Source organism: Tetrao urogallus, assembly GCF_951394365.1.
Source record: "Tetrao urogallus genome assembly, chromosome: 4".
Lineage (NCBI taxonomy): Eukaryota > Metazoa > Chordata > Aves > Galliformes > Phasianidae > Tetrao > Tetrao urogallus.
In genome coordinates, this window is record NC_136817.1 from 13,180,859 (window position 1) to 13,199,335 (window position 18,477).

General features: G+C 36.7%; 1 protein-coding gene across 2 annotated transcripts in view; it reads left to right on the top strand.

Annotated features, from left to right (window-relative positions):
* DCLK2 (doublecortin like kinase 2) overlaps positions 1-18,477 on the top strand; it is a gene marked incomplete at both ends in the record, with an annotated part of 76,979 nt that overhangs the window by 58,132 nt on the left and 370 nt on the right. For both annotated transcript variants that reach the window (XM_079535099.1, XM_079535100.1), the window contains 7 exons: positions 3,583-3,702; positions 5,297-5,443; positions 9,661-9,794; positions 10,872-10,949; positions 12,271-12,367; positions 13,254-13,334; positions 14,457-14,573. In XM_079535099.1, coding sequence (XP_079391225.1) covers positions 3,583-3,702; positions 5,297-5,443; positions 9,661-9,794; positions 10,872-10,949; positions 12,271-12,367; positions 13,254-13,334; positions 14,457-14,573 — 774 coding nt within the window. The remainder of the gene's footprint in view (positions 1-3,582; positions 3,703-5,296; positions 5,444-9,660; positions 9,795-10,871; positions 10,950-12,270; positions 12,368-13,253; positions 13,335-14,456; positions 14,574-18,477) is intronic.

Sequence of the window (18,477 nt, forward strand, 5' to 3'; positions counted from 1 at the left end):
TAAGAAAAACAGCAGCAGCAGCATGAGCAGCTGCTCATTAGTCATAAATGGGGGGTGTGTTTGGATTTCTGACTGTTTTCAGAATATCTGTTTTACAGGGTGATATTCCTTTCAAGAAACAAATAATAAAAGTTGTGAGCATTAGTGTGCTAGATTGTGGAGTAAAAAAACAGCCATCATTTTTATTGAACTAACAAACACCAGAGCTTGTCCAAAATGAAATCATACCAAACATAGCCTAGTTATGTTGATTTGTAAAATACAAGAGAGGAAATTTGCTGTTTCCCCTTCCCTCTCTATCTCCTGTCCCTTTTTATGGCTGTAAACACCCCTTTTATATACAGAGCATGGATTTCGGAAGAAATTTCATCAACCATTTTTTTCTGTGTATGTAGTTAAATGTCTTGTAGAACAATGATCTCTTAACAAGAGAGTTCTATACACTTTATTTCTAATACATAAAAAAAAAAAAAGGAAAAAAGCCTGCAACAGAATAGCATGTTATGTAAGAGAAGCAGGTATCCTAGAGTGTCACAGACTTCCTCCCAAGTACAGACTTCTAAAAACGAGGGAAAAAAATCCTAACAAATCTATAGGTAAAACATAGTCAGAAATGGAGACTAAATGTTGGAACAAAAAATAAGACTTCTATTTTACTGCTTTGCAAGACCTTAAAAACAAAGGGCTCTTGAGGAACTTATGACTCAAATGGATCACAGTTCATTGTTGCAAAAGCAACACAGAAGGCAGAGTATTAAACAGCAGTCAAGTTTTGTTTTAAAGACTCTGAGATAGGAAATAAATGCCATTCTTTCAAGTATAACTAAAAGGGCAGTCTTTTATTTTTATGCAAATATCCAGTTTTCTAAGTAAATGATCACAATGCAATGATTTTGGAGTTACCTTTGCAACTAAGTTAGGGTTTTAATTACTTTTTATCAATTGCATAGAGTAACTGCTCTGCAGAGTAATATTCAGAGTTGTAATTGATAGGAGTGACCATGTAGGAAGATGCTGAAAGTCCACATGATGTTCTTTGTATAGTAAGGAGCTGTACACTGCTCTGCACTGACACCCTACCTGCTGTGATGACTTGCTCTGAAGTAGAGGACCTCTGTCAGAAATGGTCTATTCATGCAGATTTTAAGTTGTGTAAGGAGATGAATGTTCCTTCCCCGTTACTTTATCTCATATCCCTAGGTTTATTTAACGGAGAATTTAGAAAGGAATCTTAAAAATGTATAACCTCAAGAAAAACAGTGCAAAAATTGCCTTTCTGAGATTAAAATGTAGAAATTTCTTTGGCTGTAGGAAAGTTGAACCAGTGTGTTTTACTGAAAAAGAAGTATTTTTTATTTTTTAATGCTTTCAACTTCAGATGTTTCTATTACATGTTGTCAGCTCTTAAGCGCCATAAATTGGAATAGACCAGAGACCATTCTGTACAGTAGAGTTCAACATATTTTCTACTTATCATTCTTGCTGCTTTAAAACAAATGAACAAAAATGGGAGGAAAAAAAATTACCACTTGTATGTTTTGAAGGGATCTTGTCCAGATGTATGAGTATGTGCAAGCAAAGACCATACTTAACAAAGTAAATATTTAAATCTTACTACAAGTTAGTTCTTCACCCTCTCTCCTTGCCAAGATAAGTCCTGTGTTAAAAACAACTATCTGGACCAAATATGTGTGACTTGTATATTGCCCACTGCTCACTACCGGTTTTTCTTGGATTGACTAAAGCTTTTTCTACAGTTAACCTAAATACCAATTATAGTCTTCAAATAATTCCTATGAATGTAGACTGAAATCTATATTGTGCTAAAAAGGAAAACACTGAAAAAAAAAAAAAAAAAGTTGGAAAGCTTTTTTTTAAAGACAATATATAGAAAAAACAGAAAAGTGACTGAAACCAACTAACTATACACTAGCCAATGCTTTGAAAACGAGTATCAAAGCAACAGCTCAACAATGTTTTGGAACCCCTTTTTAAAATGAGCATTAGCTATTGTCACTAGTTTTAGATAAAAATAATTTCTGCCTGGGTTTTGTTTAAATGAAAGGATTTAATGATTATTACGATTTAACGATTTAGTCAAATTAAGTAAAGAAAGCATAGGTAAAAACCATTGTGTCTCAGTGAGAATTATTGGATATAATAAATTGAATATACGTTATTTGTTCTTTGGGTAGAAAACTAACACTAGTTTTGAATTTACAGGCTTCCATCCATAAGGCTTAATATGCTGTGGCTGTTCACTTTTGTCTGTTGATGAGATTGAGCATTGTGTTTAACAAAATTGCTTCATGTTTATTTGTTTTCTTCCTCCAGAGCACCTTTGCTTGGAGCAGACATATGTTTGTTCAGAATGACAATTGATGCTCTTTCAAATTGAATCTCAAAGGTGTGACTGCTGAACCCGTATATGCCACACCACACTCACAAAATGAGATGCACACAGGGCATGTGGTTTCTGAGTTACACAGACACTTAAAGCTTTGCAAAAACACAACACATCCATAAGTAAACCTGAAAATAGAAGCTAAAGTAGGATAAGATCTTTAATCACTGCTTATGCACAGTGGGTCACATCTACTTCTCGTGCTCTGCTCACAAATGCATGAACTGCATGCTGCTAATCAGTGCATTAAACATGAATAAGTTCAGACTCCGGTGAGATGAGGTCTTACCTGCCATGAGGAAAGGAAATTTATGTTTTAGGCAGGCAGTGTTACTTATTTTACAGGGAATTTAAATACGACTACTGTATTCCAATATTTATAAAAGAAAATGCCAATCATTATTTCAGTGGAAGAATATGCATGCAATTGTATGCAATTTTCTTCACTCAATAGCATTAACCAGATGCTAAGATATTCTGGAAAGCCAAGCATTCTGAAACTTATTGTTCTGTAAACCCATTACTTTCTCAGAAATACATAGAAGGATAAATTAAATGTGGATAAATTAGAAGGATACATTAATCTGTGCACTGTTCAGCTGTTTGGAGCCACAGCGAGTTGACTGAGCTGGTAGATATTTTGCAGATTGTGTATCTAAAGATGCATGTAAAATAAACTGAAATCCATAACCAAAGCAGTTATCATTTTCCTATGTACAATCCATGTCCTTTTTTAAAGTGCAAGTCCTTGAAAAATAAATCCTAGGCAATCTGTCCTTGAATATTGTACACTAAATGAGAAGTGAAGGCTGGAGAGGATCAAGAACACGTTAGCTGTTGCTGGGAGGTGGCAGCGTACAAAGATCCAAGTCCAGAGGTTCTCAACCTGTTAATATCCACATAAGAAATACAACCTGCACTTTCTGAATTGCTGTCTTATTCTGGGGTCTTTTTTAGAGATAACCCGTGGGTTATGTGTTTGAAATATGTTAAATAAAATTTCTGGTCACCGATGAAGTACAACTGGGCTGAAATACAAGTTAAAATCCAGCATCTGACAGTAGGCTTTACTACATAAGTGAAATAAATAGAAAAATGGGTGCTCCCTGAAGAGCTAACCAAAGGATAACTGAATGGGCCACTTTATTCATGTATACCTCTGTACCCTTTACTGACAGGAACACCTGATTGAAAATGAAGTGTCTATTCTACGTCGAGTGAAGCATCCAAATATCATTATGCTGATAGAGGAAATGGACACTCCAACAGAACTCTATCTGGTGATGGAGCTGGTCAAGGTAAGACGAAGGAGATTTTTTTTAAAAAGAACAGTTCTCTGTGTCAGCCAAGGATATAATGTCTAGGAGACATAATCAGATAAGATTTCAATGGCAATCTCCATTATTAATCATGCAAATAGTCTTATCAATCAGTTCCATTAGTGGCATTTACATCTCTTCTGTTGTAATTAGACTATTAGACCCACAGATTTGAGGTAATCTTGCTAACTATGTACGCAGCCTAGAGAGAAGTGGGTGGTGGTTTTATATCATTTACAACATGCAGAGGGTACCTGTGATATGCATATAGTAATGGAAAATTTGCATTTATTTCACCACTATATTTAATTATTTGCTTTAAAGGGAAAAACTCAATTTATCTTAGAAAATCATAGATACAAGTATTCCAGACTTCACTGATTATGTTCCATCAAAATTAAAACCTTTCACTTCTCTTCCTCGTATGAAGCATTCCTTCACTTTATTTCCAGTTGTCCAAAAACTTGATGGTGCTATTGTACACGTACAGAGAAAAAAAATCTCTAATTCCATTTTACTGTCACCTTGTGAATGTAAGATACTAGTTTGATGGAGTTTTATTTCTGCACTCTCACTTACCTGTGTTCTGTACACCCACTGCAACACTGCCCATTGGCTTGATCAGCCTGTCAGAGGAGTGCAACTCATCACTTTTTTTCCTGCCTGAAACGTTGATCCCGTAATTACCTCTAGAGCTGTTGCCGGCTTGGGAAACTGAAGAAAACCTAGTTGTTCAAGTCAGAATTTTTGTAACCTACCCATTTATCTCCCATTCTAAAAGTTATTTTTAAATGAGAGGTTTTTCTGTTTTTAAGAAAGTATTTTATTAATATTTTAATATTCCACCAGCTTGGCACGCAATTCCTGAATTGCTGCTGCTTCTCCACACGTATTGAAATGCTTGGAATGCCACCCACAGCTCAGATAAATCACTCCTACAGATGTAACCAGGGTAACCATCATAGAGACACCCACATAAAATTCATGGCAATGATTGGAAATGCTGCACCAGAAACTCATTTACATGTTGTTATGTATCCCAAGATAAAGAGGGTATCCTAATCAGACTACACAACAGGCCTACTCTGAAATCACCTGTAAGTTCTGCACTTCAAACTCATCCTGTTCAGCTGTAATAACTTGACATTTTCACAATATCTGCAACATTTCTACTTTGCAGTTCATTACAAGTGCAAAACGTGGTATGTTAGGCTTTTTGCTGTTGCCTGGATTTTCTTTAGGCTTTACTCAAAATCAGAGAAAGAATTAAGCTGGTAAGATGAAGAAAATAGAAACTGTATGGAGGTATCTCTGTATATCATGCATATGAGCAGTCAATCAAATGAAATCAAGTCCAAAAAAGGACTGTGATCTGTAAATGACCCAAGTTCCCATTCTACAATCTTGGTGAGAAGTTTTATGTTTGTGGAGTTTTTATCTGTTGTGTTTGTTTATTTGTTTTAACATTTTAACGTGCTTCTGAGCATGCTTTTTGTGCAAGATTTTACATGGTATGTTACAAATTATCTTTATTATTTGAACTGAACTGACCTATTATCTTTCCTAATTCTAGGGAGGAGATCTGTTTGATGCTATCACTTCTTCTACAAAATACACAGAGCGAGATGGGAGTGCAATGGTCTACAATCTGGCCAGCGCGCTCAAGTACCTTCATGGTCTCAACATTGTGCACAGAGACATCAAGCCAGAAAATCTCCTAGTACGTTTCATTTATTTTCTAATATTTTCTTTCTTACTTCCTTCTCATTAATGCAAATGCTTGTACGTAAAAGTCAAAAAGCTGAGCAGGGAACAGAAGGAATGTTAATTTGGAATATGTATGTATAAAATAAATCTTCTACCATGAGATAGCAATCACTGTAACCCAAATGAGCTATACTCAAACATGTCCTTAGACCTATCTTTATTTACATTTTGATTGGCTGCCATTTGGACAAGTAGGAATATGGTCTCACCAAACAATGAATTTTAAAGCTGTGTTGATGAATTATTTATTACATTTTGTAAGTGGGGGATAGATGGGCTGAGAGCCACTTCTTCCAGAGATCACATGGTTATCTAAAGCTTTTTTTAATTTTACTGTCATAGCAGGAATGAACATCTTTCTAATGACTTACCAGTATTCTAACCATGAATGAGCTCCGTACATACATTTATTTTGTCATGGGTGACTGATGACATTTTGTTCTCAGCAGACGTATAAAGTAACTGAGTCTGTTGAAAAGAATGACCACAAGGTCTGCTCTGAGAACTGCTTAGAGAACAGTGCACAGAATGGGAGCAGTGTGCTGCCTTGCTTACATAGAGGTGACACATAAGAATTATGTACTGCTTGTTAGATATTAGGTGTGATGCAATGAACAAGCAGGACCATAACCTTCCCTACCTGAGTCACTGTCATCAGGAATGAAAGGAGTTTTTATTAACATTTGATGGTCATCTCTTAAAGCCTTTTGTGATACTTGTCCATCCTGTTTATTAAGGAATCCTGGCTTTTCACAAAATAGATTTTGATTTATTACAAGGATGGGATTATAAGCTGAATTCTAAATAATAGTTAATTCTTTACCAACCAAATTCTACTGGCAGTTTTCAGCAACTGACATAAACCCACAAATAAATTAGATTGTGTATCAAAAAGAAGAGGGGAGGAAGCTTCTCCTGGAAAACATAGTCATAGCAACCCAGCACTTAAAAGAGAAAATCTATCACTTAATTATCAGCACTTCCTCAAATACAATCAATCTAAATTCGTTTTAAGCTCTCATTGGTATTTGAATCAATTATAAAAAGACACAAATGTCCTTTCTGTCTAGAAAGCCTGAAGAGATTACTCAACAGATGCAAGTCCTATTCACAGTGATTGACAATACCAGCATGCTAAGACAGCTAATTGGTATGGAATGCAAATGCGAGTAATTCCCATCAGTTGCTACCTGTTCTTGGAAGTAGTTGGTTCTTTTGCACAGGTTCATCCAGCTCTCTGAATTACATTCTCTTTACCAGTCATACATTCAAAAATATATGCTATTAGTCTTATAGTTTGTACGTGTTTATCAAGGAGAAAAATGTTTCCATTAATGATATGAATTATGTAGAGAAAGGAAGAAAGGCCTTGCTACCAATTATTTGAAAAAAAACCAAACTATTTCCACCATTCTAGAGATGCTAGAGCCCTATGTCCTAGCTTCCACTGAAATCATGATAACAACATAACAACATCACTTCAAGGAAACAAAACAATATTAATTCATATGGGATGTGTCCTTATAGTTCCCTTTACTGTTAATCCAGTTTTTGTTTTTTTCTTGTTATCTCTGTCATATAATGTTTTTCTTTCTATTATAAGCTACCTTCCTTTCTGCAGCAAAATAACTCAGAACGAGATGATCTATGGGGCTTTTGAGTCAGGTGCATTTGGGTCTGCACAGAAATCTAAATACTTCTCAGTCAGGTTTCTTACTACTGAACTTTCCTAGTGTGACTGCAACAGCAAGACTAAGCTTAGAAAGACATTTCCTAAGAAATATTTGGCCAGCGAGAGATTTTAAACCAATCTGATGGTAGCTGCCAATCTCTAGGTCCACATCAATTACAAATACGTTATTACATTTTTTTAATATATTTAAAACTTATCAGCATTCTAGGCTTGGTTTTCTCCCTGCTTAAAATGCTTAAGGCTATATAATGGGCTGACCTACATAGCTGCCAGACAGCTCAGTTTAACACTAGCTCCAGCTGCACTGTGGCAAGAAATTGCCATGCCATTTTTCTCCTCTTTCCCTAGAGCAAGCAACCAGAAACTTAACCCCAATCCATAATTTAACAGTCAGCATAGCTGTGGTGTAACAAAGGAACTAATCTGTTGCTGTGCGGTGGAACAAACTGTGCGTAGAAGCATCACTGCTGCTGTGCTGATCTGACAGTACTGCACCTCATTCAGAGCAAGCTGTGTGGCCATATACAGTTATTTTAAGGGCTATTGCCTGTGTCTTTATCCTCAAGCTGTAGTTTTGTGTTTGATTTATTTCAGGGTACCTTTTTGGAAGGCATAGGTAGTTGGTGGACTTGGCTACTTCTGTAGAAATGTCATGTTTGAGATCTAATGTTACTTTTATTAATCTTTTCTGGTTGTGGTGAACAAGCATTCATTCATTCACACTCATTTGGTGTACCATGTGGTGGAAAGTAAGCAGGTGGAGAGAGCAGCACCATCAGGTAACAAACCACACTGAACTAAGTTGTTATCAAAACAAGATATGAATGCAGATATTTCACTGCAAGTTTGTTCTTCATTCCTCAAGGCAGAAGAAAAAAGTGTAATTTGGCAATTACATGAACCATCCACAGCTGAAAGTTTCATGTTATTGTTCAGATAAATTGTTTTTCTCCAGTTGTTATTTGGGGAAGAGCAGATGAGTGTTTATGGATATGAGTGTGATTATTCATTACAGTGTTGGCACTCCGCTTCTAATTCTGTTGGTTTCATTTCAGACTTGGTTCAAATAGCCTGCTGCTCTCATTTGGGCATAGTCTGTCAACAAATGGGAGTAAATACCTATAGGTTTTGAGAAGCAATCAATTGATTCAACCATTGCCAGCTGTGAAATCTTAGGATCAAAAAAGATCAGCCTGGTGACAGCCTGATTCCAAATATATCATTGTCTCTTATTTTTTCAAACTGCTACAGCTGTAGAGTGATACAAATGAGGTTATCTGTACTCTTGCTTCCATGGCAAAATCTGTTATTTGACACACGTTTTTCTCAGATGTTTCGCTGTACATAAAAGTAGCAGAACAGATGCATTTTTCTCAAATTTTGTGTGTGGTGTTCATTTTTTCCAGTCATGCAAAAAAAGCTGGAAAAAACTACAGTAATTGACATTGTCCAAAGCAAATGCTCCCAGCTGTACTATCTGACCAAGTGTTTTCTGATCTAACCTTACAGATATTCTAAACTTACAGATATTCTTACACTAAATTCTATGATGAAAAGCAAATATATAAGGATTAATTGGTCAAAGTGACATCACTTAATGGAACCCAAAATAATAATGGGGGAGGGGAAGGTGACATAACACTATTTTACTGAGATCGCTGTAGAGCTAGTAACAAGAAGTACTTTAGTACCTTATCATAATTTTGTCTGTCTCTCTGGAAGGTACACAGAATTGGAAAACGCATTAGAAACAGCAGAAATCTCCACACATAGAATTTATTAGAAAGTGCAAGTATCACTGGATAACTTCAGCACTGCTATTTCAGCCAATGTCTTCTCTTATTTGTGAACATAGCACGCCTGTTCCTGTTCCAGTCTAGGCACCCTTATAGAAACTGGGATTCCACCCGTTTAAGACAGAGGAGATGCAGTGTTTTCACAGAAGTGCAAAGGCATGGCTTAACTGAAGCCTATTTGCATCCTGAAAAGTAATACAATTTCCTTGCACGTATTTGTTCTAAAACATTTTTATAGCAGACACACTAAGAAGTTACTCTGCGAGCATCTAGATAGCAACCTAACATTTCAAATTTAAAACTTATACAGAGATGGCCATGTAAGTAAATTATTAAATATTAGTGAGAGAAATGCTGAGTTTTTGGCTTTTTAGGAACTTGTAAAGACAAGAGCGTTGAGAAACTGAGTAAATAATAGCAAGAAACTATCTGCATGAATTTTCATTTTTAAATTAAGATTACTCACGTCTGGACTTTCAAGTGAGGCTTGGTTTTATGAAAATATGTAGTTTGGAAGACATTCCAGAATTGTGAACCTAACCCAATTTTAATACATGGCTGTGGAAGTTACCTCTTTTTTTCTACATTCTACATGTGGTGCTGATTATTAAAAATATAATAATAATAAATTAAAAAATTCCAATATCCTCCTCACCATTGTTTCTATTTTGCTGATTCTAGGTATGTGAATATGCAGATGGAACCAAATCTTTGAAGCTAGGAGACTTTGGACTGGCAACTGTGGTTGAAGGACCTTTATATACCGTCTGTGGTACACCCACATATGTGGCTCCAGAAATCATTGCAGAGACAGGGTGAGGATAAGTAACTAAGACATAGGTCTTGTAATCTGTCAATTTTGGCAGGTAGCTCCTAACTGTTATGAGAACTAGAATGCTCTATCAGGATGGTCCTCAATCTCTTTTAAACAAAATAATTACGAGAAAACAGCATTATTCAGTTCCTCAGACAGACCAGCTTCCCCATTTGCTCCCAAAGTGCACCTATGCCTCCTTAACATCTCACCCCCACTTGTGGTGCTTGTCTAAACCTGTGCTCTGAGCAGGTCTAGTTAGATCATGTCCAGGTCAGGACCTCGTCTGGGTGATGCATTATGTTTGTTGCCTTGGTTTAATTAAATAACTGAATTTTTCTGTATTTATCTAGTGGTTGCCCAAACACAAAATAATTTTTACAGTAAGTCTTGCTATCTATTAGACAAGAGATCTCCCTTCCATATTAGCTGCCTCTTGCCTTAACTGTGAATTTGGTCTTCTGAATGGAAGAAGGTTTGCTGGATTGATTCAAGCATCCTTCACTGTATTTGTGGTATTGGGAAATATTTCAGAGCTGGCATGAGCTCAAACATCAGAGGGCACTTCACTGGCACGTTTTAAATTTGGACAAACTGAAGGTACTGGGTAGGAAAAGAAATAGGAAAAAAAAGACCTTTTTCTGACCTCTAGCATTTTAATTTCTGTGCTTTAAAAAGAAAGGTGCAGTTCTTTATTCCTTTGTTACTTGTTCGTTTAGGAGACTGGAGAATTGGTATCTTGTTGCTTAGCAACACATGATAACGTTAGAGATAGTTACTGCAGGACTAAGAAAGCACCTCATTGTCTTCTATCATCAGGGATTCCGGATTGAGAAACCTTGATGCTGAATTGAATGCAGGTGTATTTGGAAAACCCTGGAGAGCCTTGAGGCTTATGGAGGTGAGGGGAGGTGGGAAGTTCCATCAAAGTGGTGCCACCAGGGCTTCCAAGACTGAAGGATCTAAATAAGATCCACGTATCCAAATAACATACAGTCATCTCAAGTAATTTTGCAAGTCACTCCAATAAACAGTTATTTTTCAATCCAGCACAAGTAATGCAATCTTGTTTCCTCAGATACGGCTTAAAGGTGGATATTTGGGCCGCAGGTGTGATCACATACATACTGTTATGTGGATTTCCACCTTTTCGCAGGTGAGCATCTCTATTAGTCAAAAGGAAAAATAGTAAAGACCCAAATCATTTTGTAAGCCCCATCTATCTCCCCATCTATCCCCTGGAAGAGGCATTGTAGAAAAAAATATACATTAGACCAATGCTTTTTGAAGTTGGTTTCAGTTGTCCATCTCATCAGGCTTTGGTATCAGCTTTACATATTCAGTTTTCTATGGGAGCAACTGGCTTGTGCCACTGTATTCGGGGATGGAGCACTGTGAGAGCACTGTATTTTCCTTTTGTCTTCTACGTGGGCCCCAATTCAACGAATGTGTATGCTTTGCCCTCTAGTGTTTCTGTTTGGACACAGCAACTTACTGGTTTAGCGTCAAGGGGAAAGTTAATGGCACACAGAGGTGAGGGGAAGAATTTGCTTATGATGAGTTTTTAATCTTGTTAATAATCACTTTTGGTAGGCGCCATATGGTTGGTACGGTTTGTGAATGTGATTCTCAATGTCACAGTATGAATGAAGCCTAAAAATAAGATGGATGTGTTTTGTTCATTATTTTTTTTCGTCAGAGAATGAGAAGGAATTGACATATTTTAATAAGGAATTCATCCCTTAACGTTATTTCTACAAATAGTTTGCTTAAGAAGGAAAATAAATTATAACTGCTTTGAATAGACTTTGGGGCACGGAGGCAAAGCATTCATACCATGGCATCAGAATTAGGTCTTACCAAATTATTAGCAATTATTTGTTGAAAAACCAACACAAAAGGTTTGATTTTTCTTAACAGTGAGGGGCTGAGTGGATGTTTACAGTAGGTAAGACCAACAGAAGTTTTTGTTTGTTTAAATAAAAAGCAGCACTGCCCCTGACTTCTGAATATTTATGACCCTATGTTTTTGATACAAACATAATTATCCAGCCAGTAGCCTGCCAGTACCCAGTCTACTGCACGTTTTCCATATCCTCTCTGTGGAATACTTTCAAAATCCAGTTGCAGTAGCTTAGAAGAGGCTCATTTCACTAGCATTACACGCCTTTTTGTGGCAGATCCTTTTGGCTGGGCAAATGACTTAGGTTTAAATCACCATTCCAGTCATTGGATTTTGTGTTAACTCCGTAGTCTATTCCAGTGGAAGTCCTTTCAACTCAATATTATTTTTCAGTTTGCGTAACTCCTGACAGCATAACTATGGCAAAGAACTCAGAGGTGCCATCGCTATATAAGCCTGCAAAGTAGGCACTTGTAATAATTGATATAACAAATTCTGTTCCATTTCCAAAATCAAATTTAAAACTCGCGTGATAGATTTCATTCTCATCTCTTTCATTATTACTGTTCCACAGTGAAAACAACCTTCAGGAAGACCTTTTTGATCAGATACTTGTGGGGAAGCTGGAATTTCCTTCACCCTACTGGGATAATATCACTGATTCAGCAAAGGTACTGATACATCTTCTAACTCTAAAGAGCTTTTCTGACAAATCACTGAGAAGACTGTGCCCTATTGGAAATGTGGGATAAAACATTCACAACAGAATGTTAACCACTCTTCCATGCGGCTGTACCTTTTTAGTTGGCATAATGGTACTTGATGAAAGCTCATGTTTGCAGACCAACCATCATGGTATTGTCCAAGTGAATAAGTACAGCAGAACACTGAACATCAGATGTATTTCGGTTTATTCGATCATGAACTATTCACAGGAAATTCAGCGCTACCACTGTAACGTAAATGAATTTTCCCCTCCTGTCATTCCTTTAAAAGAACAATTATTGCTACATGGACTGAAGTCATATCATTAACATAAGGTCCATGAAGCTATTTGATAAAGCTGAAGACATTTGCACCAGTGTCTGCCTCTAAGCCATGATGAAAGCCACAACTGCAGATTGTCTGGGACCTGACCATGCAATTAGAATTAAGCAGTTTTACCTATCAATACGCTTTTTCCTATGCAAGGTGATTGTAAACTGGTGAAGTGATTTAAATGTCCTTTTACTCTGGAGGAATACATAAGAGAATAAGGTTTTAAAACAGTTTCACGAGTTTCATAGTTCTAATTTGTGCTCTTTATGTACTGTTACTGTGTACTGCCCATACAGAATCACTGTGTCCCAGTTGTGTTTTGTTCTGGTCACTTGTATGAGTACAGAGAACAAACTGGACCATTACAGCTGATGTTTGGAAGAGCTGGTTTTTTGTCTCATTTTGGAAAACTTAGTGAACATGCATGCAGTAAGAAAGTTGTGCCGAAAAGAACTTTGAGCAAAAAGTTTCACTAGTAGTTTTCTTTCCCATTCTCATCACTCATTTTTCTTTACAAAGGAGTTAATTAGCCTGATGCTACATGTGAATACCGAAGCCCGATATACAGCAGCACAGATCTTAAGCCATCCCTGGGTGTCAGTGAGTAAATTACATTTTACTTATCTCTAACTTGACATTACATCTATAAATCTATTACAGTGTAGTCCTCAGAAGCAGCGACACAATTCTGCTATACTCATTTCTGTTTATTCAAACACTATTGCCACTTGCACATGTAAGAGACTAGCAAGAGCCTGAATTAAGTTTCAGCTGTTGCTAACTCTGTTGACAACCGTGTTCTAACATAACAGAGTGAAGGGTATCACTTGTTGGTTGAGATTAGAAGGTGCTGGAGGTTTTCGTTCTGCTTCTTAAACATAACCTCACAAGCAGATGTGACTTGGGCATCGTCTAGATTGAGTGTGAAATATCACAAAAGATCATCTTTTAAAAGTGTACTTGGAAGGAAGGACTATTCTGCACATTGGCATCTCATTTGCTGCAATGCTACTTGAAAGAAATTATAACTGCCTGTTTTTTCACAAGAGAATTAGCAAATAAAATACATTGGCACTAAGCTGATGACATACAGCTGCTGGACAGCCATGTGGGGGAACACCAAAGTATGTTGCTTATTGATTTCAAATCAGTTTTCTACTGATAAATACCAGGTTTACATGTATATAGCCAATGCTGATTTCCACGTGCATTTTAAAAGAGAAAATACGGATTTCTCTCACACGAGAAGACAACTGTAATGATTTTACCTTTGAGAGGAGCTGTTATGCATAGATGCCTATGGCACTGTATTTTGTTTCCTCAATCTGGGGGATGTGATGGGCCATTTAAAATGCTTACACAAATAAAGCCAAATGACAAATACACTTTTAACCAAGCATAGCTGTATGTACAGTTAAAAGGTAGAAGTTGTTGCTCACGGCTGTGGGACAAATTCACAGACTGAAGTTAAGCAGTTCACATGGCATTTTAAGAAACAGAAGGTCAGACACAAAAGAGTACTTGATGGGTTCCTTTCCTACATAGTTTGTCTCAAATGGTTTGAACCATCATTCAAGTAATAGAGGGCATTCGTTTTTGGCCTGCTTACCGGAATGGTTACTTTGAGGTAGTACCTCTAGCTAATGGAACATTTCTCTTTTGCTCAGTTACATTAATTCATTTTTTTTCCTTACCTTCAGTATTCTGTTTGTTCTAATACAGGATGACACATCCCCAGAGAATAATATGCAAGCTGAAGTAACAGGTAAACTGAAGCAGCACTTTAACAACACCCTACCCAAGCAAAATAATACATCTGCTGGGGTTTCTGTCATCATGGTAAGAGAAATAAAGTTTTTATGTATTCATATTGTACTTAGCATATTTTTCTAACAGTACTCTGTGAGCATGTGTGGTGTAAGAACAGCAAAAGCAAAGCTGGAATAGTCCCTAATTCTAGTTGTGTACTGTATGGATTGTCCTACTGTCGCTTGAGAGCAGCCAAGTCTATCATGGTGTGCTAGCTAAGCTACAAAAGCAAGCTTTCAGATACATGTAAACACTAAGTAGTAATATATTGAAATGGAGTTTATTAACTTGAAATCCTTCATTAAAAAAGCTGTAATTTTAAACATACTGATCAGCTAGCTGCTGAAGTAGGCTCCTCCATTCTGCCCAAGCAATGCTCCATCTTGAGCATACTGTTGTTCAATACTGTGTTTGTGGGGAAAACCAGATTCCCATTCAGAAATTCTTTTCATAGTATTGAATATTTACCACATTAATTTTGTCCCACTGCAACTCTAGCTATGTATGTTATGTATGCTCCTTACAGGGAACATTAATCAAAGTGTACAAAGTAAACTACTTAAGTTAAGTAGATGTAGGAGAATCACAGTTGAGTTCCCTGCTATCAGTGCTCAGAACTGTGCTTCTAGTTGATGGGCCACTTTTTCATAGAAAAATGCAACAGTTCAAGAGCTTGAGCTGCCGTTCCCATATTGAGGCCCACTGCTGTCTAATTTAAGGATGTGCTCTGCATACAAATAGTATCTTTCATTACCAGAAAAAACACAAAATTATCACTGATAGTAAAGTACCAGTGATTTTTTTCCTTGATAGCTTTAACTATTCTGAATATACAGCCCACTTACGTTACCAAAGAGTTGTTCTTATCATCTGAAAGTAGGTAAACTCAAATAACATGTGTGCATATGTTTATGCTTTTGCAAATACATTTACATCAATTAAATAGGCAGTAGGAAGAGTAGAAACCTGAAAATGAGAGAAGTCAGAAAATGGATTTCAGGTTCATGCTGTTGTCTGCATTTCATTTGACAGTTTGACTTGACAGTTTGAGAGGGACTTCAGAGCTTCATTCTTTATTCTGTTGAGACTATGGATAAGCCTGAAGCTGAAAACTGGTATAAAATGCAATATATGTAATAAAAGCAATTTTAATTCTAACTCTCAGCCCCTCTCCAACTTGCATGTGACTTAAGCCTATCTCAGATCTCTGACACAGTGTAGCTTCTGGCTTCTTATTGGTGTGGTTTTTTCCCCTCAATTCTATAACTACTGCCAACCCTTCAGCCAAGAATGTTATTAAATCTTTTGATTCTCCTTTTTCCTGCCCTATTTCCTCCTAACAGTTGTGGAAGGAAAACAATTAAATGGAAACAATTAAATATTTAGTTCTGAATGCAGCTTGGAGTTAATGCTGAAGGGAAAATAAACTGCTCAAAACAGTGTAATTTAATGAGAATTAAGCCCTTAAGTTTGTTACTCTTTCTCTGGATTATTTAGAGCATTAAAATTTAGTTATGTTCCTGGGCTTCACTTACATCAACACTTAAAAACATTCGGACAAGCACAGTATTGTAACCACTGTGTACTGCAATGCATTGCTATTGCTAGATCAGTCCACCTGCATATTTAATGGAATCCCTTTTAGCATCACTTCATTCAAATATTGCCACCTGGACAATGCAGATAATACCATCATGTGGCAGATAAGTAAAACTGCACATACTTACTTCAGTGTTCTTGAAAAGGAGACTTTTTCTGCCCCTTAAAAGCATACTGCTGTTAACTCATTATCGATTTATTTTTTTTTTTGTCAGTTTAAAACTGTTCTGTTAATCAATATTTGTTGCAATTGTGTTAGTTCTGCTTTAAGTAAGTCTAGTTTCTGTCCCTTGCTTCCTTCCTTTTTCCTCCTTTCCCCCATGCCTGCATTGCTTTCCTCTGAATAGGTCCAAGGCAATGGTACGTACTAACTGCAGTGCTTTGTTCTGCTGCACAAAAAAAAATACATGTGCTCTGTCTGTCACAAGGAGAAAGGAGAAATAACTCAGCCAGTCTGAAGTGGAAAAGAGCTAAAGCCACACAGAAACACCAAAGTAAAAAAATCTTAAACACTTGCAAAGAAGTTTTGTGTATTAAGGGAGGCATATTTGAAATTTTCTAAGCTAGCACTGATAACAACTAGTTATTTCTCGCTTCCTCAGACACTCAGTTCATTTCCCTGAGAGCAATTCTGTGCATGTGTACATCTTAAAATATCTGAAAGCAATTAGAAAAAGTATACATCTGCTACTGTTCACTCCATGAAGTTGTAACATTGGATACCCTTCTGTGTCCCAGGAGCAAACTGACAGCTGGCAAATTTTCCTTGTCAATGTGACACAGACAACAGCCAAGACTAACAAAATGTTGAACTGCATGATGAGTGAAAAGACAGGAATTGTACGAAGAAGGTACCACAGTAAGGACACAGAGTGGTGAAAAAAAACCACCTAAAATGCAACCTACTGAAATAGAAATTGTTTCCATTTCAAATAAAATTTGTGAGACTAATTCCAGAACAACCTGCCTTCCATATACCTGCAAACTATTGAAGACCTGTACTTGAAAAGCTGGAGCTACCAGTCAAGCGTTCTTTACTAAAGTCAGATAAAAGAGAAATCTGAATTCTGATAGCCCACAGTGAAATGATTTTTCACTTCTTAACATGAACAGTTAATTAGGAGAACAGAGGCTCACTACTTAGGTTCTGCCTTGTCCTTGGTATCTTTGATGCAATAAACTACAGCAGAAAAACACATGGCATATTTAACTCCTATCAGAAAATTATTTCAGTATCCAGACCAAAAGATTTAGACAATTTCCACTAACACTCGGAAACCACTGCATTACAGAAGTCCTTCTGAACAATTAAATGAAAGAACATAAAAGACAGAGCACCTAATTTATTTTAACAGTAGAACATTCTGGCTGAAAACAAATTGCTACATAAGTGTTTTATAATGCTTGTACATAAATAGGAAGACATTTCCATGCAGGTGAAGCACGTATTTGTGTCTGTCTTCTCACTACAAGTATCACAGATTTGCAGATTACTGTAGAAAGCCCAATCAACTTGCACTTGACCAGAGGAAGTGCATCTTGTACCATTCCACATAACCGAATAAACTAGAAAGAACTTAATCTCTATTAAGTCTATATTCTCATTGGTACTTGTGGTTAAGCCAACAAGCATAGCGATTTGTAACGATCAATATCAGCCTTCAAACTGTGAAACAAGACCCATTATGCTGTCCTTCCAAACCCTGGAAAACAATTCTGAAATTTCTGACACAGGAACTACCAGATTTCCCTCTTGCTCACCTTCAGACATTCTACTAGAAATGAAACATTACCCCACAGTGTAATATAATATTAATTTGCAATAGCTTTCAGAGGATATGAAAGTTGTATGGTTTAGCAGACACACCACATTTTCCAAGACAATCTACCTGATGCACTACAGAGTTCTCACTTTCCAGGCTGATCTGCTGCTCTTTCTCCCACTTGCATTTTTTAGCAACACTTTTCAGAAATGATGCATTTTTGTAACTGCATTCTGTTGACTTTTTAAAAACAAGCAATAAGGGATTCTACTTGAGATAGAAAGACTCCCCAGCTTCCAGCTGTTACCGTCACACACCAGTAGTTCTGGTCTTTACAGAAGTGCATATTATGCTCAAATTAAAAGATGTAGTTAACTCTCTGTGTCTCGATAAATGCAGATATATATATTTTGCTAATGTAAAGAGAGTTCAGACAATATCACAATCGCTTGTTATTTTTCTCTCCACATCAGACTTGCAAAAAAACTGTCAATTTGGATCACCACGGCAAATAAGTATCTTCAAGATAGTTTTCCAATGCCAGCACTTCAAAACAAAAAACAATTTTATAA